The following is a 23,786-nucleotide window of genomic DNA, read 5'->3' as shown; positions in this document are numbered from 1 at the left end:
CGCGCGGCAGGGCGCGGGGCCCAGGCGCACGCGGCCCAGCCCCGGCGGCGGAGCGGCCAGCAGGCCCAGCGGCATGATGGAGCCGGCAGCCAGCAGGTCCACTACGCACAGGTGCACGAGGTAGAGCGCGTCGCGTAGTCCCGGCGTGCGCAGCACCACAACCAGCAGTGCGCCGTTGCCCAGCAGTGCTGCCGCCTCCACGACAGCCGCCAGGATCAACCCCATCGAGGCTGCGACTTCTGGTGCGTTCAGCCCTGTGGCGTTGGCCATTCGAGCGCTCAGGCTTCACCCTGTGCTGGGATGCAGAGAGCGAAATGGAGCTTCCCCCGCCTGCCCCTCGCCACCCCCGGCCCCATTCCCATCACCCGTCCGTTGCTCCTCTAGCCTCTCACCTCACAGGCTGCCCAGGTGCTGGCTCAGACACCCAGGCTGCCATTCTCTTGGGGGCTTGGCCGGCCCCATGGAAGTGTGCAAGGCTGGGACTGTGGTTCTCTCCTCCACCCCAGCAACTCAGCCCCTGCTGGAGATGGTACTGGCTGTCACTTTGATGCTGCCCTTTGGAGATACACAGAGCTGGCAAGGGAGGGGCAGGGCCTGGCACCGGCCCCCTGGGTCCTAGCAGCTGCCAGCTGGAGGCTGAAGGCTGTGCTGTGGAAGTGCTGTGGGTGCTTCGAGAGGGGGGCCCAGAGCAGGCACAGGCTGGAGTGAGATTCAGGACATTAGAGTGTGGGCTTTGGAGTCAGCCACGTCCTATTCTGCCTTTTCCAGGGGTGGGAAGTGCCTCCCCCCACATCTGCTGTCTTCCGCCATCCCCATCAGTGGGGTTAATCGGATCATTCAGCCTTTGTACTGAGGGGAAACTGAGGTACCAGTGAGACAAAAGCTGGAGCTGGGAGACCCCTAGGTACCCTCTGGTCCTCAGGAGGGCTAGTTCTCTAGGTAAAGTGAGGGGAAAAGCACAGGACTTGGCACATAGTAGGTTGCTTAGCTGGTATTAGCTTGGCACAGAATAGGTGCTTCAAGACACTGTGGAATTAATGAGAGGAACCCTTAGGGAGCAACTGCTGTTTGTTTTGTTTTGTTTTTGCTGTTAGGAAACAAGTCCCCTTCTGCTAAGCACACTCTGAGTTTTCTTTAGGAAGCCACCTCTCCGCAACTCAGGACATGTGGTTTGGGTGAGCAAGACCCTCACCTTTCATATCACATTCCTGACTAGGCATGAAACCCAGTCCTGGCCAGTCAGTGTGTTGTACCCCCCACCACCAAGGTATTGGCTCAGGGAAAGCCATGTGACTCCAGTGGGGCATATGCCCCCCAGGTGGTGTCACCCAGTCCCATGGCAAAACCCCATGTATACCCTGATGGCTTGCCTTTGTGTCTGAAGCTCCTTCCTCTCCCTTGAACCCCAGTCTTGGGGGTTCTTCAACATCACCCCCAGTACAGGGTCAACTGGGCATCTCAAAAGTCCTATGCCCCAAAACAGGACTTGACTTATGACCCCCCCACCCCAATCTGCTCCACAGAGTCTTCCCCCCTTAGTAAATGCCATCTCAGAAGTTTCCATTGACACTTCCCTTTCCTCCACGCACCACATCCAATCCATCAATGTGTCTGAATCCAGCCATTTCTCACCACCACTACCATGCTCCCAGCCACTATCACCCCTCACCTGGACCATTTCAGATCCGTCCTGGCCTCCGCTTCTGCACCTTGTGCTGGTCATTTGTCTGTTTGCCCTTAGATCCATTCCCATCTTCCACAGCACTGCTCTGCCTTCTAAGAAACTGATTTCCCAGGCTCCTTTGTCATTTGGTTTTTGGGTAAATTCAGCCAATGGAAGTTACCAGCAGAAGGCTGGAGGGTGGCAGGAGGGAAGAAGCCAGGGTATTTTCCCTTTCATGCTCAGCCTGGATCTACCTCTGGATCTGCCTCTGTGGAGGACATTCTCTCTCCATAGCCCTGGCTCCCTTCAGGCAGTCCCCTCTGGGGTTCTGGTGCCTGCTGGGTGACCCTGGCCTCTGGGCATTGGAATACCATCATTCTTCCAGGCTAAGAGTGGTAGCAACTTCCTGCTGTTGCTAATCCCAGGGTTGACTTACCAGCCCCTTTGGTAGTTCAATTCCTTCCCTGTATCAAATTCCTCTTGTCTGGAATACATAGAGTGATTTCTCTTTTGTTGATTGGATCTTGACTGACACCATAGATCCACTCTCTACACAGCTGGCTGAAGTGGATCCCTCTAAAGACAAATGAGATTAGGTCATGATCCTGCACTCATCCTTCCACGAACTTCCCATCATCAAAATAGAATCTCACTTCCTCTTTGCTGAGATGGCCTTCTCCCCACCTCTCTGACCTCACCTGCCTTCTCCTTGCCTCCCATACTTCCAGCCGTACAGTCTTCATGCTTGTCCTCCCACATGTCAAACTGGTTTCCACCTCAGGATCTTTGCATGTGCTGTTTCCTCTGTCAGAACACCCTTGCCCCAGATCTCTCCATGGCTTGCTTCCTCACCTAATTCAGGTCTCTGCCTTCAATGACCATCTTTTCTAGAATTGTTCCACTTTCCCATCGCTACTCCTTTAACCCTGCTTTATTTTTCTTCCTGGTACTTTTCCTACCTGATATTGTATTTCATATCTATGCACATACTTGTTTAGATCCTGTTTTATTAGAATGCAAGCCCCTTGAGAGCAGGGACCTTGTCTGTGTCTTGCTTGTGCCTGTGCCCCTAGAACCCCTCATAGGCACGCAGTCCGCATCAGCACAGATCTGGGTGGCAGACAACAGGGCATGAACCTCTGGATTTGAGTCACCTGTTGCTGGAATTCGAAGGGCCCCGGTCCAATTCTCTATTATTCAGATGAGAAAACTGGTGCTCAGAAAGGGAAGGAATGTGTTCTGGATTACACAGCCAAGTTATACCTGGAAACCAGGTCGCCTGCTTCCTAAGTTCTGTCCACACAGGCACCACTTCCTGTACTTGACCACAACTTGAATGTGGGCATTTGCCTCCAGGAGGTGAAGCTGGATTCTTGAGGTCTTGGTTCAGAAGAAGGAGAGAGCATTGGCTTTCTCACTGCCCAGTTAGGCCTGCAGGCCTGGGGCAGCCTCCAAGCCACCAAGGTCTGGGGAGGGCTCAGCAGGGCCAGGTGGGAAAGCAAATGAGAACAGGGGACTGGGGAAGGCAATAGGGAGGGATGGGGACTATGGTGGGTTGGAGAGTGCATGCTCCCTGCAAAATCATTCAACTAAATTAGCAATTAAAACACTTTGGGAGGGACTTCCCTGGTGGTGCAGTGGTTAGGAATCTGCCTGCCAATGCAGGGGACACGGGTTCGAGCCCTGGTCTGGGAAGATCCCACATGCCGTGAAGCAACAAAGCCCATGCGCCCACAAATACTGAGCCTGCGCTCTAGAGCCCATGAGCCACAACAACTAACTACTGACCCCGCATGCCACAACTACTGAAGCCCGCGCGCCTAGAGCCCATACTTTGCAACAAGAGAAGCCACCACAGTGAGGGGCATGCATGCTGCAGCGAAGAGTAGCCCCCACTCGCTGCAACTAGAGAAAGCCTGCGTGCAGCAACAAAGACCCAATGCAGCCAAAAATAAATTAATTAAATAAATAAATTAAAAACAAAACAAGGGCTTCTCTGGTGGTGCAGTGGTTGAGAATCCACCTGCCATTGCAGGGGATATGGGTTCAAGCCCTGGTCCAGGAAGATCCCACATGCTGTGGAGCAACTAAGCCCATGTGCCACAACTACTGAGTCCGCACACCACAACTACTGAGCCTGTGTGCCAAAACTACCGAAGCCCGCGCGCCTAGAGCCCGTGCTCCACAACAAGAGAAGCCACCGCAATGAGAAGGCCGCTCACCACAACAAAAAGTAGCCCCCGCTCACCGCAACTAAAGAAAGCCCGCGTGCAGCAATGAAGACCCAATGCAGCCAAAAATAAATAAATAAAATAAACAAATTTATTAAAAACAAAAAAAATACTTTGCGACCTCCCTGGCGGTCCAGTGGTTAAGACTACCTGCTTCCACTGCAGGGGGTGCGGGTTTGATCCCTGGCTGGGGAAGACCCCGCATGCTGCGCGGCCAAAAAAAAAAAACCACACACACACAAAGCATTTTGTAGTTCATCTGTTTTTTTTTTTTGGTTTTTTTCCAAAGAAATGCAGGAAGGATAAACCAGAAACTACAGCAGGTGGGTGGGCATGGAGTGAGAGGGCTAGGAGAACACTCTTCTGAGCATAGATTTGGATAGATTGGACTTTTGAGGACCATGTTAATGCTCTACATGTTGAAAAAAATAAATCAACAAAGATGAGAAAAACCCTAAAAGTGAATATAAATAGAAGCAAATGAACCTACCAGCATTTCAAATGAATAGTATAACCACACTGAAGGGAAATAACTAATCCAAGTAACATTTGAACCTGTGTTCAAATTGTTGCTTTGACCATTGACCCTCAGTCTAAAGACAAAAAGATAATCTTGAATGATTCAGTAAATCTTGAGCTCTAATTAGAAAGTTTGTTTTTCACAATGGTATTGGGTGTAGCAATTCTGAAACTGCTTTTTGTGTGGGATTGAGCAAATAAGTAAATATACTGATGTTGATGAGAACCAAAGTTCTGACAGTTGGAGAAGGGAGTAAAATTATGGATATGGGGAAGAATGGAAAGACCATATGGTGTTGGATTGGAATTGAAGAAACAGACACAGATAGATGTGTTTATTTACATATACATATTTCCTAGCCCTCTTTGCTACTGGGACTGAAAAGCAATGACACCCAGTACCAAAGAGCATACCTACTGCCCAGATCTTGGATTCTAAATACCATTTCCTGCTCTAGGGAACCAGGGCTCCTTGGAGAAATGGCTGATTCTAGGTTTGTGCAAGATGAGCCTGGAACATCGTGTGATACCAGAACATAAGGAAGTGCTCATAAAATGATGTAGACACAGGAGTCAGCTTAAAGGACCTTCTGCTGGCCAAAGCTGGGACAATTTGAGGATCAAAATAATAACAGTAATGGATTATAACCCATTGCATAAAATAGGAACCCACAAATCCATACTGATAATAAACAAAGGGGGCTATTATTAATAAATATAGAAGAAATGATGGAATTAAATTATTTAACTATCATTTGCAACCATCTTAGCAAAAATCGATTCAAGTCATCGATTTCAGGTAAAAATCATCATTGGATTTTAAAGCTAGTGGGTGAAAGTTGTGAGGAATGGAACATTTACACCGCAAACTATTTCCCTACAGATTACTGATTAATTTAAAATGGGGGAAATGGGAACTTCCCAGTGGAGAAACCTGGTGGACACGACCTTGAGCAACCAAATTTACATCACCAAGAATAGGACATGTCCCTCCTCAAACAGTGCACCGAGGACACAGCATTCATGTAATGTTCCTGCCCAAACTGCAATGCCTGAATCTAATCACTGCAAAACATCAGACAAACCCGAACTGACAGACAGTCTATAAAACAACTGGCCTGTACTCTTCAGTAGTGTCAAGAGTGTCAAGGTTATGAAGGAAAAAAAAAAGGCTGAAGAATGGTTTCAGATGAAAGGAGACCAAAGAGATGTGGCAACTAAATATGGTGTGTGACACTGCACTGGACCCTGACCTGCTGTCTAGCATCTGCACCCCTTGTTTGTGGACAGAGTAGCCTGGGGTGATAACTAGCATTCCTTTCGTGACAGCAGAGCTGCACCCTTTGCAGATATTCTCAATTCATTTATGATATTCACATAGAAGACACACATGGGTGTTTGGTGCCAAGACACAAGGAATGCTTGATTTGCCTGGCCACGTCTGGGCTAAAGGACAGAATCACCAGGTGGGTCCCCACATGACCAACAGTTCTGAGTTGATGGAGAGGGTCCCTTTTGGAGGCTCAATGATCAGAGGAGGCCAGTCGTTGCAGTGACCAATGTAGAATGACCAGGGTGGGTGGGAGTGTGTGTACAACCCACGTCCTCCGTGTGAGTGGTCACTCCCTGGAGTGAGGCTGGAACTGCTATGTGGTGTGGTGGGTCACTGTGGAGAGCAAGGAGGCCCAGGCCTGGTGCAGCTTTGGCACAGACAAGCAGAGGTCAGGGGGGTGAGCCAATACAATGTGCACTTGCCTGTGCATGTCTGAAGTTCACCCCACCTCGGTGATCACACCTCTCTTGGATGGACAGTCTGGGCCAGGGTGGATGGCCCGGGTGGTTGTGGGACCCACCCACTCTCAGCCTGTGCCCCTCTAACTACACAGGCTTGAATAGGCTGCTGTATCCGTGTCCCAGTAATAATGCCAATCCATCACACTCATCACCTTAGGAGGTGAGACTGAGGCCACAGCCATGCCAGGACCAACAAGGATTAGAGGGAGAGGGGATCACTGTCTGGACACAGGAGGGAGATTTGAGAGCAAGAAAGGGTGATATGGGGCCACCAGGGATGGGAGGAAGATTGAGGATGATGGTCTAGCTCCTGGAGGTGGACGGGAGGCGGGTCGGGCAGACAGCTCAGAGGCGAACCTCCAGCAGGTAGCATAGGCAGCACTGACTCTCCTGGTAGATGAGATACTCGCTCTGGAAGAAGCTGGAGCTGCTGAACTCTGGGCAGGGCATGGGCTGGCCCTGGGGCACCACCACTCGCTGGCCATCCAGCTCTAGCTTGGTGTCCTGGGTTGGAACTGCAGGGCACAGCAAGGGCTATGAATGACCCAAGGGTCACTGGTCCTTGGCTTTACCGGTAAGTCCTACCCCCTGTACTCTCTACTTCTACCACAGGGAGTGCCCACTCATTCCCACCTTGCCAAACTCCAAACTGCTGCATAGGCTGGGCCTTCTGCCTGGAATCTCCTCCCCCATTTCTCTGCCTGGGAAATGCCTGCTCATCTTTCAATGCTCAGTCAACGACACCTCTTCTTTGAAGCTCTCCTGGCTGCCCAGGAAAGATTTGTTGAATCAGTGAATGTTTGTTGAATGATAAAGTGAATGACTGCATTGAAGAATCCTACTTCTTTTCATCCTTCCTCACAAGCCCCTTCCTTGCTCACCTCCTCCCTGAAAGCATCGTGCTCCATCTCAGCCTCACCTCTATCCTTATGCCTGTCCAGCTTCATAGGACTCACCAGGCTCTGTGTGGCCACGGGTAATGACACTGTCGAAGCCAGGGGGTGGCTGCTTCAAGCTGGGCTCATAGACGGCGATACGGTACTCTCTGCCCACTGCCACCTCACCCAGGAACATGTAGCCAATGTCATGGGCCCCGCAGGACATGCCAGTAACTGGGGGACACAGGGAGGCTCAGGGTAGGCAGGCCGGCTCTCTGCCTGACTCCCTGGGCTCCTCTCTGCTGCATTGTTATCTCCTTTGGCTTTGCTGCCCTGGCCCAGAAAAGTACCCATCTTTCTTCCATCCTTCCTCCAACCATTTCTCCAGGCCCCTTGTCCTGGCTGTGCTCCCTCCTCCCTCTCTCCTCCATTGCTCAACTCCCAGAGTCCAGGCGTCTGCCACCCTCACCAAGGTCAGTAATGGCCTTCCAGTGACCATATCTGGGGTGGGGGGTTTTCAGGCCTGCTCTACTGATTTTGCCATGGCATCCTTCACCCTCTACCCTGAGACCCCCTTGCAGTGCTCTCCTGAGGCCACCCTCCACTTCTTCTTAGGCTCCTCTTCCCTCCTTGGCCTTAAGCAACCTTCAGCTCCATCTGCACTTGGATGAATCCTCCGACCTTGGTCTCTTGAGTGGTGGAGGGCAGTGGTCTCCAATAATGAGGTCAACATGGGCTGAGAAGCCAGTAGGGGCAGGTCACCTCAGTGAGGACACCCCTGGACAGAAACTTGGGGGTCATTAGAGACACCCTTGACCCTTTCCCACAATGCTGCCCATCCCACCTCCCACATACTCCTCTCATGGATTCTCTCCTCCACCTCCATCGCCCTGGGCTGGGGGCCCATCACATTTGGCCTGGATGGGAACACAGCCTCCCTGCAGCCTCTGGCCTTTGCCACCCTCCCAACGGCTGCAGCCACGTTCAACTGTACTCCCCATCACTTTCTGAATAAGGCTCCCTTGATCCTCCTGGGCCCCCAAGCCCCACACCCACACTAGGCATTTGCTCTAAGCTTTGTCATCAGGCCGTGCCTGGAGGTGGTGACCTGCCGCAGCCTCCCAGGCTTTGTGCCACTCCCTGGCTGCTTTACCTTGAAGGCTCCTCTTTCACCCCCTCCCAGGTCAGGTTCGCACACTCATCCCATCTGCATCACCTTCTCCAGGAAACTGTCGCTGACCAGCAGATGCCTCCTTTGAGTCCCCCAACCCCCAGGATGCCCCACAGAGCTCTCTAGTCAGTAACTATCCGAGGGGTCCTCTCTGGATCCACTGCAGGTGGGACAAGTAATGGGCCCCAAGCTCCTTAGTGTCCCCATACCCACTCAGGGCTTGGCTCTGAGGGATACCTCACCATTGCCATCTGACTTGCTGTTCTCCAAGGCAAAGTAGATGCCTTTGCCAACACGGCCACCAGAATGTGGCATGATGCGAAGCCCTCTGGTGAGGATGGCGGCCACCACAGCCATGTTGGTGCCGTGTCACAGTAGCTTCCGATTACCCAGCTTGTCGTGGGCCTGGAACTGATCTCCCTAGCGGGGGAGATGGGAACCGGGAGAGTCATGCCACCCAAGCTCAGGTGTTTCTGTCTGCCATCAGAGGGTATGACCAAGGCCAAGGGTTCCCTAGTCACTCACATACTCATGCACACATGCACAAGACCTAGGCCTGGTGGAAACTGGTCAGAGTTTCTCAGCCAACTCACTAAAGGGAAGATAAGCCAAGGTCATCTCCCTAAGGGACAAGGTAGTGATGGTGGGGAGGGAATCTTCCTCACCTCCCCTTCTCGGTTCACTGTCCAACTATGTTGAAGTGCAGGGCAACTGTACTTGCTGCCAGTCTTTTCCAAGCAGGGATGTATCACCTGCGGGGAGAGAAAAAACTGGGTGCCAAGAGCAAGAAATGTATCGACTAACCTCCACTTGTCCCCTGCAGTCCCAGAGCTCTCCTCAGGCCCTGGAGACACAGCGAGAGAAGGCCCTAGGAAAGGGATTCTTCTGGGCACCTGGAGGGCAGACAGGCAAAGGGCCAGTGCCCACTGCTAGCTCGGCTCCTCTGTGGGGACCGGCCCACCTTGTACTCAGGCGCCTTTGGGTCCAGCAGCTGGAGCTGGCACTTGAGGAGCTGGTAATCTGGGTCCAGTGGGTGTGGCACCTCCTCCACTTTCTTTGTCTCCTCGGGGGCTGCCTACAGGGTCTGGGCCAGCTCGATGTCTGCCAGCACCTAAGGGGATGGGCACTGGCAGCTTGTGTGTCCCCTTGACCCTGGGCCTCCCCTCCCCCTCCCACATAAATAGGACCATGGCCACCCCACCTTATTCAGCCCCACCCCATCTATCTGTCTGTCCTTCCCCTCCCCTGTCCTTCGGCCTGCCCATCGCAGTCAATCTATCTGTCCCCCATCTCCCTTGCCCCATCTATCTGTTTGGTAACCCCACTGCCTGCAACCTGCCAACCCTCACCAGCAGCATATACTTCTTGGCCTGCAGAAGTTCCGGGGAGTTGATGGGTGGGGGCTGGCTACGGCCGAAGTTGTGGGGAATGATGGTGTAGAAGTGGGAGGACAGCTCCTCCAGGCTGAGACCACGATCTGCGGGGGCTTTCAGGGCCGCCTCCACTGCTTCCAAGGCCTCCAAACCCCGGGAAATCTGCTGCTTGCTCAACTTCCCCAGGGGCATCTTCTTCACATCTGGGGAGATGGGGATAGTGGGGAGTCAGGCCCACAGCCCTGCCACCCCCAGACCCCTGCTACCTCTGCATAGGCAGGCGGACTCTCAATCACTGCGCCACCAGGGAAGCCCAGCCATGGCATTCTTGAACATGTCCTTGCTGAAGATGTTGGTGATGAGCTTCTGTGTGGCTGCGTCCAGGGAGCAGGGCTGCACTTGCTGAACCACGAACCACGGTCCTCACTGGGCCTCCGTCTACCAAGGGGTAGAGGGCCCACGTGGGCAGGAGCAGCTGGGCAGGGCACCTGCACCTAGAGCAGGGCCTGGCCAGACCGAGGCCAGAGAGGAAGGCCTGTGCCTGAGGGTATACAGCTGGGCAGTGGCTGTCCCTTCCCTCAGCCCAGGCCCACCCTCCCTCTCTGGCCACTTCACCTTCACCATGGCTTCCTGGGCCTCATCCTCTCTCTGTACTTCATAAGTGTATACTTGCTGGGGTGGGCCACAAAGTGGTCCCGCTCTGCCCAGCTGTTCTTGGTCTTGTCCTGAAACTTCTTTTCAAAGTCCTTCTGTGCATCCTCCAGTGACATGAAGCGGCTGAGTTTTGACTGGCCCACCTCTCCCGGCAAGCAACAGCTTTCAGAGGTGTGCCTACCACAGTGCCCACCGTAAATGTTTGCTGGCCTCTACTGTGCAGGCCCTGTGCCGAGCGCCCCTGGATGTCAGAGGTGGGGCAGGGCACAGTCAGAGGCTGTGGCCTTTTGGCCTGAGTAAGCTGTGGGGACCCCGGGAAGCAGGGGCCATGTGTTGAGCAGGGAGAGGTGGGGAGGATGCGGGCACAGGGTGGGTGGGTGGTACTCACCACGCGCCCCCAGCGGTTCCAGCAGATAAAGCAGTCACCTTCTTCCAGCAGCTGGATGATGTAGAACTTGTTGTTGTTGCTCCCAGTGTTGGTCTGGTTCAGGGTACAGTCATAGTCTTCATGCACCTGTGGCCAGAGTGGGTGTGCGGAGGGCAGGCTGGCTACGGCCGCCCCTGGGTGGGATGGGGTACCTGGCTGCACACTGACAGGAATCACACTGCACTGGGGTGTCAGAGGGGGCCCTGTCTGGGAACTCTGCCTTAAGTGTCGTTGGGGGAAGACCGAGAAGCTCAGGGGCCTGTCCTGGGGTCTGAAGAGCAGACATGACCCACCTGGATCTGATGGAATATAGCCCTGCCTGAACTTTGGGGTCTTGGAAGAACACAGTTTACTTGGGAGCCTTGAGCTATTTGGCCAGAGCCAAGGGGGAGGGGAGGAGGTCTGAGTGTATTTGTACCCAAGAGGGAGCAGGCACTGGGACTGGCTGGGGACTACAGCTTACCTGGGTCCCAGAGTTGCAGCTGAGTGGGCACAGGGGGTCCACTTAGGCTATGCGCTTCTCTGTGGGTGGAGGGCCTTGGCAGTGGAGTGGAAACTGTCCTCCTCTTGCGCACCCTGACGTCCCTTCTTCTTCTCAGAACCCTCATGCTGTACCTGGGGCTTGCGCTTTGGGCCATGGCTGTTCTAGGGCACAGAGGGGGCCCTCAGGTATCCGTGACCTTTGCGTCCCACCTGGCTGGCACAGCACTAACTTGCCCCACCCTGAGATTGCCCTTTGGTAACCTCCCTCTGCCTCCATTTCCCCACTCCCGGTCCCTGACCAAAACCGGCTCTCTGCACCCCAGATACACCCCTTTCTCCAGTCACCAGGGCCAGGCCAGGCCCCTGTCCAGTCTGCCCAGTCTGGCCAAGGAAGAGGGGCTCTCCACCCTCTATGGCTCTTTTGTGTGTTCTGAGGTTGAAGGGAAAGTGAAAGGAGAATCTCCCCCCTCCCATTTCTGGGCTCCTCTCCCCAGAGCACTCTCTGCTCCTCCCCCATCTCAGCTAACTTGGATCTGGCATGGTTGCTGGGCTGAGTCACCCCAGCTATGGAGGAGAGTGGGCAGTGGCTCCCGAGGGGCTAGCACCTCTAAGGCCAGATCTGTCTTTCCAAAGCTTGGGACCCAATAGCGCAGAAACCCTTCCCAGCAGGTTCAAGAGTTCTGGGGTGCCAGCCTCCGTCCCAGACCAGTGGCCAGAGGGCAAGGGTCAGTCACACCCACCCTGCCCTGCCCTGTGGAGGGCTGTGGGAGAGGCCATAGGGCACTCACCTAAGAGAAGCAGGGACCTGGGAGAGGTGGTGGTCACCAGGTCAGTAACTCCCAGGCAGTCCTAGTTCTAACAACCTCCCGTAAGCCTTAGGGGAGAGGGGAAGAAGTGGGTGTGGGTAGGATTCCAGCTATTTGGCCACCAGTCTGGTGAGTCAGAGGCTGGGCAGGCCGAGGCGGGCAGGCAGCCTGTCCCGTGGATGGGTGGACACTTGATCCGGACACGCCAAGGCCCAGGGGACTGACGCGCCCTTAGAGCTGCTCATCTGGCCTGAGGCATGCAATACATATCCACCGGTTGTCCAGTGACCTTGGCCCCAGGTGCGGGCATTGCCTTCTCCCGGGGGCTGTCGGATCCCTCTCCCCCGCCCCGGTTATTTAGAGTCAGACTCTCTCACCCTGGCCCCCGCCCCTGACGGGGAGGAGTCACTTTCCAGGAAAAGGAATCCCGCGTCTCTGGCGCCCCCCAACGTCCAAGGAGAGCAAACACAAAGACGGTGTCGGGGTCCGACCCCTCTTCATACGTCAGTCAGCGGCAGGGCGCACGCGCCGCAGTCGTTGGCCGGAAGCGCCAGGGAGAGGCTTGCTTCCTACGGCAGCCGGGCGCGGGAGCCTATAGGAGTTCTAGGAGGCGTGGCCACAGACATTTATCCTATGGGCGCTTGGGGGCGAGACAGAACCTACCCAAGGGCCCAATGGAGCTGTGGGAGGCGGGGCCTACCGGGCGATGGGAGCCTATCTTGGCTTGGAGTCTTGTGGGACGGCCCGGGTTTAGCCGCCACGTGAGTTCGCCAGGAGCCGCCGCAACACACACGGTGGGCAGCATGTCGGCGACTGGGGCGGCTCGCAAGAGGGGAAAGCCGGCCTCGGGGGCCGGGGCTGGTGCGGGGGCCGGCAAGTTGCGGCGAAAGGTGAGCACGGCGCTTTGGCGGGCTGGGGTCCATCCTATGTTACTGGACCATTATCCCCATCCGGGAGCCCCGGCACCGGTCCCCTCGACCCCGGGACCCCAGCTGGAGTCAGCTTCGTCCCGTTCTCCGCGCGCCAAATACTGAAAAAGCCTTTCACTTGAGCCGGGGGCTACCGCCTTTCCCAGTGACTCTCGAGGGACTCTAAGGGGCCCTTGGTCGAGCCGGGGTGGTCGGGACCCCTGACCAAAGAAAGTATTATATAATTCCTAGGGCGACTCTTCTGGGGACAAGGGCAAGTCCAAGGGTGGCGGCAAGATGAATGAGGAGATCTCCAGCGACTCGGAGACTGAGAGGTGAGCTCTTTTTTTCCACCTAGTAGAAAAGAACACGGGCCCATTGTGTATAGAAGTACTCAATGACGGGGGCTAGAGCTGGGCCTAGAACCCAGGACTCTGGCCCTTGATTCTCAGATCTTGATTCTTTCCTCCACTTTTTGACCCTGAGAACTGTCATTTCCTTCGCTGCAGGGGCAGGGTCTCTGTGTGGGGAGGACCCCCAGTCCTAATGGGAGACCAGTGAGACCTTCCTTCATGACAGGGAGCTGAACTCCAGGCAAGGGGAGAGGGATGCAAGAAATGCTTGCTAGTTCTTCACTCTGTTCTCCCACAATTTCACAGTTATTGAGAGTGCCGGGCACTAGTTTCACTGTTGAGAGAACAGAGATGAGCAGGCAGGAGCAGGCAGGTGAAGACAGAATGTGTTGTGGTGGGATGTGTATCTTAGAGCTGCGTGTTGTCGGAACAGAGAAGGGGAGTTTAAATGGGGCCTGGAGAGATGAGGAGGGGTTCCTCATGGAGAGGTAGGGAAGGCATTCAGGGACCAGAGAAAAGTCTGGGGGCTAAGTGGGCTAGATAGGAGATGAAGAGGATGGGAGGGTAGGCAGTGGGTGCATCTGGACTGTGGAGGGCTTTGCGTACCTCCTCCATTCTGCAGGTGATGGGGGTGGAGTATGTTGCAGAGTTCAGAGGGGGCTAGCAAGGTATCAGGCCTGACCCTGTGGCATGGAAGCTGTCATATCAGAGAATCCCGGTGCCTTCCTTAAGAGTTGGCTTTAGAAATTCTAATTCTAAAAGTTGAGTACATGTTGGCCTTAACCTGCTCACAGAAAGACTTAATATAATACTTTTTGTAGTCTTAAGGTTACTGTGGGTGTGTGCCAGGCCCTGTGCTAAGCACTTTTAAATATTTTTAAAATGTGTTGTGAAATGTATTAGCTACAGAAGAGTTAATGAAATGTAATTGTACCATAGAGAGTAATGATGAAATGATGAACCTCTGTGCACCCACCAGAACTAGACCATTCGTAGAAACTTAGAAGCCCCAACTGCCATTCCTGACTTAAGTTAATCATTTCTTTGGTTTCCTTCCTTCTTCTTCTTCTTTTTTTTCTTTTCCCTTTTCTGATTCAGGTATAACCTACATACAGTAGGTTTTTACCTTTCTTAGTGTACTGTCCTGTGAGTTATGACAGTCGCATATAGTCGTGTAACTACCACCACTGTAAAGATATAGAAGGGTTTTACCACCCACCAAAATCCCCCATGGCTCCTTTGCAGTCAATTCCCACCCCCCTCCAACCAGTAACTGCTGTCCCTAGAATTTTGCCTTTTCCAGAATGTTATTTGAGTGGAATTACAATGGTTGTATACTTGCTTTGATTTTCTTTAGAGTTCTGTCTTCTATGTGTGAACCCGAAACAATAGATTGATTCTTTGGGTAAACTGAGTAGAAGTTAAGACCCTGGTGTATGAGGGAAGGGCAGCACCAACCCTGTTGGCTGAAGACTTGCTGGGCACTGGGTACTAACCGGTCTCAGGAGCATGGTCAGGCCTTGGCTTCCTTGAGAATTTCCAAGGTCGTTTCTGGGGAAGTTGTGGGCAAGGTCATGGATGAGTCTAGGAAACAACTGGGCTACCTGACAGGGACTAGGTATCTGCAGGCACTTGATCAGAGGGAACGGGCTGCTCTGGCTTTTCTGCTTCTGAGTTCCCGTGACTTACCTCCAGCTCCCAGGAGCAAGTCAAAGTAGGACTCATCTTGAGTGAGGGGCATGGAGGGGAAAGCAAGGACTTCACTAGCACAAGGTCAAGCCAGGCCCAGTTAAGCTTCACCTGGAATCCCATCCTCAGGGTAGAGGATGGCGCCTTGGCAGTGAGGATGGGGCGTTGATAGTCCCAACACGTCTGCCTCTTGGTTCCTTGCATCAGATCTGGCCTGGCTGCTCCCCTGTGTCTGGGGGGTCGTTGTTGTTCTGAGATCTACCGTTTCTGCTTTCCATGTTGGATCTTCTGTTTCCTGTCTCCCGTGCCTTCCCCATTCTTAGCTCACTCTCTTGTTCAGGGAGCACATCCTCCATCCTTAAAAGAAGGAGAAAGGACCACTTTTGTGGCACCTTGTACATCTGATAATGTCTTCATTTATCATTAATGGTTTAACTGGCATGCCATTCCAGTGGTTAGCGTTTTATTCCGAATTTTGTATGTGCAGCTCCTTTGTTTTCTGCTCTCAGTGTTGCTGTTGAGGCTTCTGGGGTCACTTTGATTCCTGACCCTTTGTATATGGTCTGATTTTTCTTGGAAGCCTGTAGAACCTTCTCTTTCCCTCCAGAGTTGAGAGATTTCCCAGTGATCTCTTTGGGTTTGGGGTCTGTTTTCACCTTTACGTTGGGCCCTGGGTGGGCCCTTTCAGTTTGGTAAGTCACATCTTTCAGTTTTCTGTGAGACCATTGGCCATGAGGGCTGGCAGGGATGGGGGTGTCAAGTGGCTGGGGAAGCAGCGAGGAGCACAGTCCTAGTGGCCAGAGGAGCGGGCCGAGCCCTCCTGCTCACAGCCTAGTTCCTCCTGCTCACAGCCTAGTTCCCAGGAGGAATGAGGAGGAGGAGGCGGAGGAGCTGGAGGAGACCGCACAGGAGAAGAAGCTGCGCTTGGCCAAGCTCTACCTTGAGCAGCTCAAGCAGCAAGGTGAGCCTGTGGACTGGGCAGGTGAGGGGCGGGGCCTATGCCTGAGTCTGCCTGCTGTGGCCCCAGCCACCTGGTGGGTGACTGATGCAGGTAGCCGGTGGGCTGCTGGGGCTGCTGCTGCTGGCGGCCCTGTGGGAGGGTGGCTAGGAGCTCTAATGGATCTTCTGGGGTGGGCCGGGCCTTCAGGGGGCTTCAGACTGATCTGATAAGTAAAGGCAGGGGTTGGGCAGGAGACCATCCAGCCCTCCCTCCTCTTTGGCTGAGGTGGCCTGAACTTCCATGGGACATAGCCCAAATGTTCAGGGCCCAGGACTGAGGTGGTGGGTGGGGATGGGAAGGGAAAAGTGGGGTGTTGTTGGCCTGGGTTTACTTGGCTTGGTCTGTCCTACACAGAGGAGGAGAAGGCTGAGGCCCGTGAATTTGAGGAGGACCAGGTGGCAGGGAGGCTGAAGGAGGACGTGGTGAGTGTGGAGGGAGGGTGGTGGGAGGGAAGGGATGGGGCTGGTCCTGCTCCTGGGATCTCACCCCTCTCCTCTCCATGCAGCTCGAGCAGAGAGGCCGGCTGCAGAAGTCGGTGGCAAAGGAGGTGAGCAGACAGGGCACTTTGGTGTCAGATTGGAGGGAATCACCTGGGTTGGTGGGCAGATGGCCCAACTGGGGACTCAGGCTGTGGGGTGTTTGCTCTGGAACATAGTGGGCACTTGGGCAGACAGGGTCAGGTAATGGTCTGGTCTTGGCAGCCCTGGGTCCGGTTTTCCTTCTGGGCAGTGTGGTGGGAAAGGATGGCATGTGTGTGTGTGGAGGGGGGCCTTCCTGCCCCCAGTTGCAGTGACCTGGTCCCTGCCTGCCTAGATCCAGGCCCCAGACCCTGCTGACATTCGAATCTTACGGGGCCACCAGCTGTCCATCACATGTTTGGTTATCACCCCTGACGACCTGGCCATCTTTTCTGCCGCCAAAGACTGCACCATTATTAAGTGTGAGTGAGTGCCTGGGTGGGAGTGCAGCCATGAGGGATCATCTGGACCAGCTGGTCTGGGGAGGAAGAAATAATCAGGGAAAACTGAGACCCGACGGGGGAAGCTTCCGGAGACAGGTTTGCTTCCAAAGAGATCTCTGGATGACAGTGGAAGCTTCTGCCCAGGAGTGGGACTTATGAGCTCCCTGTCAATGTCATTGGAGATGATGGAGTGGAGGCAGGATGATGATTTAATGGGAGTTGATGCTTCAGTTGGGCAGTTGGACTAGAGGACAGCTGAGGCTCTACACAGTCCTGGGATTGAGTTCCTGGTCCTCCTGGGTTCCTGGCCTTTGACCACTGAGGGCTGTCCTCATCCACCCATAGTAGTAACAGGAAGAGCTCGTACCATCAGTCCCAAGCACTTTCCTGTCCCTTTTCTTCTGGGCTTCATGGCTGCCCTTTGGGATTATTGTCACCACTTAACAGATGAGGAAACTGAGGTGACTTGTCCAGGGGCTCACAGTGGCTAAACCAGATCTTCTGACCTGAGGCCAGGAGTTTTTCCATGGTGCCACGCTGCCCTTGAGGGGGGTTGCCAGACAGTCCTGCCTTGTGTCCCAGTACCATCTCTCTTCCCCCTTGGTGTCAGGGAGTGTGGAAAGTGGACGGAAGCTTCATGTGATCCCTCGAGCCAAGAAGGGTGCCGAGGGGCAGCCCTCCGGCCATAGTAGCCATGTCCTCTGCATGGCCATCTCCTCCGATGGCAAGTACCTGGTAAGGCAGGATTGGCCCCGGGAGTAGGTGAGAGGTGTGGGCACATGGTGGGTGCCCATGGCCAATGTGCCCATGGCCATTGCCCTTGTCTCCATAGGCCTCGGGTGACCGCAGCAAGCTCATTCTCATTTGGGAGGCCCAGAGCTGCCAGCACCTGTACACCTTCACGGGACACCGGGACGCCGTGTCGGTGAGAAGCTGGGCCTCCTTTAGTGGACGTTTCTCGAGCACCCGAGTGGGCCAGGCATGGTACTGGGATCCAGGGAATGGTGTGAAAGAGGCAGCGGGTCCCCATCCTCAGGGAACCTGCACTTTGGTGAACAGGACAGAAACAGGGTGAAGCAATAGGGAAGAGCTGGGGGAGACTGAGTCAAGCTTGCCTAGGAAGAGGGAGGCCTGAGAAGTCTGTACTTGCTTGAGGGCAGGCAAATGTGCCCCTGGCTCCACATAGAGCCCCACAGCGCTCTTGATGGGGGCTGGCTTCCTGTGCCACGTGACCTGCTTTTCAGGACGTCCTCCCTGGGCCTGACCTCTGTCTCTCCTGCTGTAGTCCAGGTTCCTTTTGCCCTCTTTCCATGCACCCTTAGGGGCTGGCATTCCGCAGAGGCACCCACCAGCTCTACAGCACGTCCCACGACCGCTCTGTGAAGGTGTGGAATGTGGCGGAGAACTCCTACGTGGAGACGCTGTGAGTATGCGTAGGCAGAGAGCACGTGGATGTGTGCGTGCAGGTTCACGGGTGACCCCATCCTCCCTCTGTCCCCCTCTCCAGCTTCGGGCACCAGGATGCTGTGGCTGCACTGGATGCTCTGAGCAGGGAGTGCTGCGTGACTGCCGGGGGCCGGGACGGGACCGTGCGTGTGTGGAAGATCCCCGAGGAGTCCCAGCTTGTCTTCTACGGCCACCAGTAAGGCGGCCTGCTGCACCGGGCATTGAGGGGGCCACCCGCATGGGCTGGGGGTGAGGTTGGGCCACGCCCCTCATGGTGCCTTTCTCCAGGGGCTCCATTGACAGCATCCAGCTCATCAACGAGGAGCACATGGTGTCGGGTGCAGACGATGGGTATGAGCTGCCTTCTACCACTGCCACTGCCCCTGGACTTGCTGCGTAGAATCCTCCTGCTCGGGAGCTGTAGTAACCCCTTTCCATAGATGAGGACATTGAGGCAAAGAGTGCAGGGGACCTTGTCTGCTTCCTGTGGCTGGTGTGCACTTGGTCCCTTCCTGCCGTGTGGCCCTTCTGCCCTGCCCCTGGCCCCCTCACTGACCCTGCTCCCTGTCCACAGTTCTGTAGCCTTGTGGGGCCTCTCTAAGAAGCGGCCACTTGCCCTGCAGCGTGAGGCCCATGGGCTGCGGGGGGAGCTGGGCTTGGAGCAGCCCTTCTGGGTGTCATCGGTGGCAGCCCTGCTCAACACAGACCTCGTGGCCACAGGTGGGTGCCCTGTGTGGCAGAAAGGAGGGGATCTCAGGGTGGGCTGGTGAGGGGGGTGCTCACTGTCTCCCTGTCCCCCAGGCTCTCACAGCAACTCTGTGCGGCTCTGGCAATGCGGGGAGGGCTTCCGGCAGCTTGACCTTCTCTGCGACATCCCCCTGGTGAGTGAGGCTTGAATACCCAGCCTATCTTTACCACACTCCCAAGGCCCGTTACAGTGTTTTCCTGCCAGAAGGGCGGTTCCTCAGAGCAGGGCCAGCTATGACTTCTCTCTCTAGCCCCAGCTCCTAGCACAGGGCCTGCAGGAACCCTCCCTTCTTCCTCTCCTTTCCCGGCCTCCACTCCCCTCCTTGTCCTAGGCCCTGTCCTGGTTACTGGGGTACAAGGTAGGGAAGTGTGGGCAAAGGCATGGAGGGCCTGGCCCTGTGATGGGTTCTGCATGACTGGTGCCAGACTGAATGCCAGGCTAGGGTGTGTGGACTCGGTGCAACCTAGGGCAGAGTGGCAGGATCTGTCAGTGACTTCTAGTGATAGTTCAGGGCTTGGGTCAATGGTGATGGTCATGGAGTCTCCAGAGCCAGGACCAGGAGCCAGGCCCTACTTAGTGTACACCGTCTCCTTCATCCCCACAAACTCTCTGCGAGGCCTGCGCTCTACTTTCCCCATCTCACAGAGGTGGATGCTGAGGCCCTGAGGGGTAGAGGGCTGGCCCAGGTGGCAGGACGCAGAGCAGGGATTTAACCCAGGCTGGGCCTTTGACTGTGATGCTGGCTGGGGCTGTGGTGAGGGATCTGTTCTCACATCTTACTGCCTTGTCCCTCCCTCTTCTCAGGTGGGCTTTATCAATAGCCTCAAGTTCTCCAGTGCTGGGGACTTCCTGGTGGCCGGGGTAGGGCAGGAGCACAGGTATGAGGCACTTCTTGAGGGGTGCGGGTGAGGCAAATGGCATAGGGTGGGTGGCTGGGTGGGAATGGGGTGGATACCGGGTGGGGCTGGGCCCGCCCTCAGCTGCTCCTCTCGCCCCTGTAGGCTTGGCCGGTGGTGGCGGATCAAAGAGGCCCGGAACTCTGTCTGCATCATCCCTCTCCACAGGGCCCCCAGGCCCCCTACTGCTGGCTCCTGACTCTCTCATCCCCTGTATTTAAGTTCTTCCCAGGCCATCCCCTGCCTTCTTTGTATTAAAAGCCTCCTCTTCTGGGCCTTGTCTCCTCTAGCTTCTTGACTGGGGAGGGCAGGGGGATGGCAGGGGATGGCTTAGTAAAGGCCTGGGGGCTTTATTCTTTACAGCAAATTTGGGGATGGAGCCCTCAGCTGGCTTCTGGCTCCTAGACCCTGAGTATCCTCTACGACTTTGTTAGGCCAGCTTTCCACCCACTGCTCTGGGCTGGTTGGGGTCAGAAGCTGCTGATCCCTCAGCTAAGCTGTGGCTGTTCAGTGTGTGTAAGGGCTGGCTGTGAGGTCTGAGGACTGAAAGAAAGACAGACCTACAAGTTAGGCTGATCTGCACCACCCAGGCCAGGTTAGGAAGCTTTAGGAGCTAGACTGCCCTTGGGGTGGGGGTCCGGGTGGAGGTGGGACCCTGCATTGCTCACTGCTTGGGGACAGTGTCAGAGGTGGGAATAGCTCTGCCCTTGGTCTAAATGACAGCCAGGCTGCATGATTCCTCACAGCAGTGACTCTGCCAGGTTAATGTGTTCTCCTGATTCCACCAACTGGATAATTCAGCTTCTGCTATGGAGTGAAGTAAAGAGGAGATGGAGAGGCTGATTGGAGAGGCAGCAGTGCAGGGAAGTGTCCTCTTCAATGGAAAATGAGCAAGATGTGTTAAGGATCGGCTCTGAACTTTCCCTTAATGCCTTGGGCCCAACAGCTGAGCCTACGGTTCTCAAGCGGCAGCGTGGTCCCCTTGGGGGAGGAAGCTACAGGGCTTCCCTCCTGCTCCCCTGCTCGTGAGGCCTCCCCCTTGGACAGACCTGCTCCTACCTTCATTCTCCTGGGGCCAGAAGGGTCAGGTTCAGATTGAACCCCTGAAAACCCTGTTGTGGATCAGAGGATGTTACTAGAATTCACTCCTTATGTCCCGCCTTAAATTGAGCTCAACGACAGCATACACATACCTCTTGAATAATACTGCAAGTAACATGGAAATGCCCCTTAATACACAAACCCCTTTTCCATTAGCACATTCCCAGGGAGAAAGGAAAGTTTGAAAATAAATGCTTTTGGAATTGACTGAAAATAATCCCTCTTACGGCTTCTAGTCTCAGCCTTGGTCAGGTGAGACTTCTGCTGTAGTTGGGCTCTTCCTTCCTCCCAAGCAATGGGAAGCCATGAGAGGGTTGAAAGCAGAAAAGTAATAGGATCTGGTTCACAATAAAAAGAAAAAACAAGTCACTGCTCCGTGGAGAATTAATTAGTAAATGTTTGGGGAAAGAAGGGCATCCACTTAGGAAGCTATAGTAAATAGCAGGTAAGAGGTGATGGTGGTGTGAGAGGGCCAGCAGAAGTGGGGAGGCAGAGCTATGGTTGGGTTGTGTTTGGAGGTGACGCCAACAGATCTTGCTGATCTGTTAATTGTGGGATGAGATGAATGTGGCACCATAGACAGTGTGACATTTACCAAGATGAGAAAGACCAGGTGGAGAAAGCAGGATGAGAAGGATCAGCAGTTTAGTTTGCAGTGTCTAGTAGATGTAGGGAAGTTGAGTAGGCAATGAGCTCATTGCTATATGTTTTATAACATATGAAGCCATGTGATTCTGAGGTGCAGAATTACACCTCCCACCTCACACTCCAGTGGTCTCAAGTGCTCTCCTGTCTTCTCCCCTGATGGACTCAAGGCTACAATTAGATGGGTGAGGGGCAGCCACTGTAGAAGCTCTTAGCTCTGTTCGTAGCTCTGAACCATGCAAAAGACACTAGGTGGGGCCCTCCCCATCTCTGCCTGTTCCTGTCCTCTGAAGACCCCCCTGGTCATCATGAGGCCTTGGTACCCTCTCAGAGTCACAGCCCCAGGGGTCACTGAGGTGTGCATTTCTTACTCCTTTCAAAACACTGAGGTGAGCAGCATGACTGAGGGGTGGGGAGGAACTGAGAGAACAGCAGGTAGGGTTCAAAACATCAAAGGGATGCAGGTCCTACTAACCACTTTGTGGACCCCATCAGGAAGCCCTCCACAAGCCACTGAGGATACCTCACCTCCAGATCCCGCAACTGGCATACAGGCACCCCCAATCTACCCAGAAAACTACTGGAATAAGAAAATTTAGCAAGCAGGCAAGATACCTATGGTATTGTGTGCAAATATCTGTGAATATACTAAAAAACACTGAACTGTGCACTTTAAGGGGGTGAATTGTATGACATGTGAATTATATTCCAACAAAGCTGTTTATAAATAAAAATCAAAAGCACCCCCGAGGGCTTCCCTGGTGGCACAGTGGTTGAGAGTCCGCCTGCCGATGCAGGGGGACACAGGTTCGTGCCCCGGTCTGGGAAGATCCCACATGCCGCGGAGCGGCTGGGCCCGTGACCCATGGCCGCTAAGCCTGCGCGTCCAGAGCCTGTGCTCCGCAACGGGAGAGGCCACAACAGTGAGAGGCCCGCGTACCAAAAAAAAAAAAAAAAAAAAAGCACCCTCGAAACTGAAAGATTCAAGGGCAATATACAAAAATCAACTGTATGAGCAGTTGGGGAATTCCTGATATAGAAGTGCAAAGTTGAAGGATTTACATTATCTGATTTCAAGACTTACTGTCTTGAAAAACTATAAAGTTACAGTAATCAGAACAGGTGGTATTAGAGTAAGAACAGACAAACAGATCAATGATACAGAATAGAGAAGCCAGAAATAGACTCACATTTACACAGTCTATTGATTTTTTTAATGTACCAAGATAATTCAATGCAGAAAGGAAATACATTTTTCACTGGAAAAAAAAATCTTGACCCCTATCTAACATCATAGCCAAAAAAAAAAAATTAATTCAAGATGGATCACAGACCTAAACAAAAACTAAGGCTAAACCTATATAAAGATTCTAGAAGAAAACCCATGAGAATTATTTTGTGACCCTGGAGTCGACAAAGATTTCCTAGGACAGAGAAAGTGCTAAGTATAAAATATTGATAGACTGGACTTCATCCAAATTAAAACCATCTGTTCATCAAAAGACAGCATTTTAAAAAGTCACAGGCTAGGGAAAAGAATATTTACAATACATGTATCTGACAAAGGACTCATATCGAGTATAAGAACTTCTAGAACTCAGTAATAAAGACAAACAATCCAATAAAAGTGGACAAAAGGCTTAAACCAATACTTCATAAAAGAAGATATATGAATGGCCACTAAACACATGCTCCTCATAATTGGATCCATGAGCATTTGAGGACTGAAGGGAGAAATTAAAGTCCCTGCGCTCTAAGGGCACAGGAAAGATCCCACATATGGAGCCTGGGTAAACGAGGGGGCTGGGTCCCAAGATGGAGGCAGACTCAGACAGGAAAGAGGCCAGAGACTGGGGTGTTGGTGAATGTGGTGACCCTAGGGGCAGGGAGGGTGCTGGGGCTTTGAATGCCACCAGGACCTGCTCAGACTCAATCCAGTGGGCAGGGAGGAGCTGCCCCAGGGGCTGAGGAGCAGAGGGGTGACACCATCCAAGTGAAGGTTTTGAGGGTGTGCTGGGCAAGTGGCCTGGGGTGAGCATG

The 23,786-nt window shown here is 53.9% G+C and overlaps 2 protein-coding genes across 2 annotated transcripts in view; one reads left to right on the top strand and one right to left on the bottom strand.

The window, feature by feature from the left end:
• GPR62 (G protein-coupled receptor 62) overlaps nucleotides 1–8,983 on the bottom strand; it is a 10,670-nt gene extending 1,687 nt beyond the window's left edge. Inside the window, exons 1-3 of the mRNA XM_024746311.1 lie at nucleotides 8,922–8,983; nucleotides 2,100–2,239; nucleotides 6–295 (exon numbers count right to left, since the gene is read on the bottom strand). Of these exons, the coding sequence (XP_024602079.1) occupies nucleotides 6–270 (265 nt within the window). The 5' untranslated portion in view covers nucleotides 271–295; nucleotides 2,100–2,239; nucleotides 8,922–8,983. The remainder of the gene's footprint in view (nucleotides 1–5; nucleotides 296–2,099; nucleotides 2,240–8,921) is intronic.
• A 3,573-nt stretch (nucleotides 8,984–12,556) lies between these two features.
• On the top strand, nucleotides 12,557–20,274 carry RRP9 (ribosomal RNA processing 9, U3 small nucleolar RNA binding protein). Its single transcript, XM_024746406.1, has 15 exons — nucleotides 12,557–12,889; nucleotides 13,160–13,242; nucleotides 15,801–15,910; nucleotides 16,304–16,371; nucleotides 16,455–16,496; nucleotides 16,763–16,889; nucleotides 17,521–17,645; nucleotides 17,743–17,835; nucleotides 18,233–18,333; nucleotides 18,418–18,552; nucleotides 18,645–18,707; nucleotides 18,931–19,076; nucleotides 19,158–19,237; nucleotides 19,909–19,982; nucleotides 20,106–20,274. Exons 1-15 carry the CDS (start codon nucleotides 12,674–12,676, stop codon nucleotides 20,197–20,199), a joined length of 1,557 nt encoding a protein of 518 aa, XP_024602174.1. The 5' UTR covers nucleotides 12,557–12,673; the 3' UTR covers nucleotides 20,200–20,274.
• Nucleotides 20,275–23,786: the final 3,512 nt, after the last annotated feature.

This window comes from Neophocaena asiaeorientalis, unplaced genomic scaffold (assembly GCF_003031525.2).
Source record: "Neophocaena asiaeorientalis asiaeorientalis breed wild unplaced genomic scaffold, Neophocaena_asiaeorientalis_V1.1 scaffold251, whole genome shotgun sequence".
Classification (NCBI taxonomy): Eukaryota; Metazoa; Chordata; class Mammalia; order Artiodactyla; family Phocoenidae; genus Neophocaena; species Neophocaena asiaeorientalis.
Note: the sequence above shows the minus strand (reverse complement) of the source record. Positions and strands in the feature narration are given on the sequence as shown.

Excerpts from the sequence above, each read along its gene's own strand:
- RRP9 (XM_024746406.1), top strand. The coding sequence starts at position 12,674 with ATGGAGCTGTGGGAGGCGGGGCCTACCGGGCGATGGGAGCCTATCTTG. Across the intron at positions 15,911-16,303 it reads TGAGCAGCTCAAGCAGCAAG|AGGAGGAGAAGGCTGAGGCC; the intron begins GTGAGCCTGTGG and ends TGTCCTACACAG. Across the intron at positions 16,497-16,762 it reads AGAAGTCGGTGGCAAAGGAG|ATCCAGGCCCCAGACCCTGC; the intron begins GTGAGCAGACAG and ends CTGCCTGCCTAG.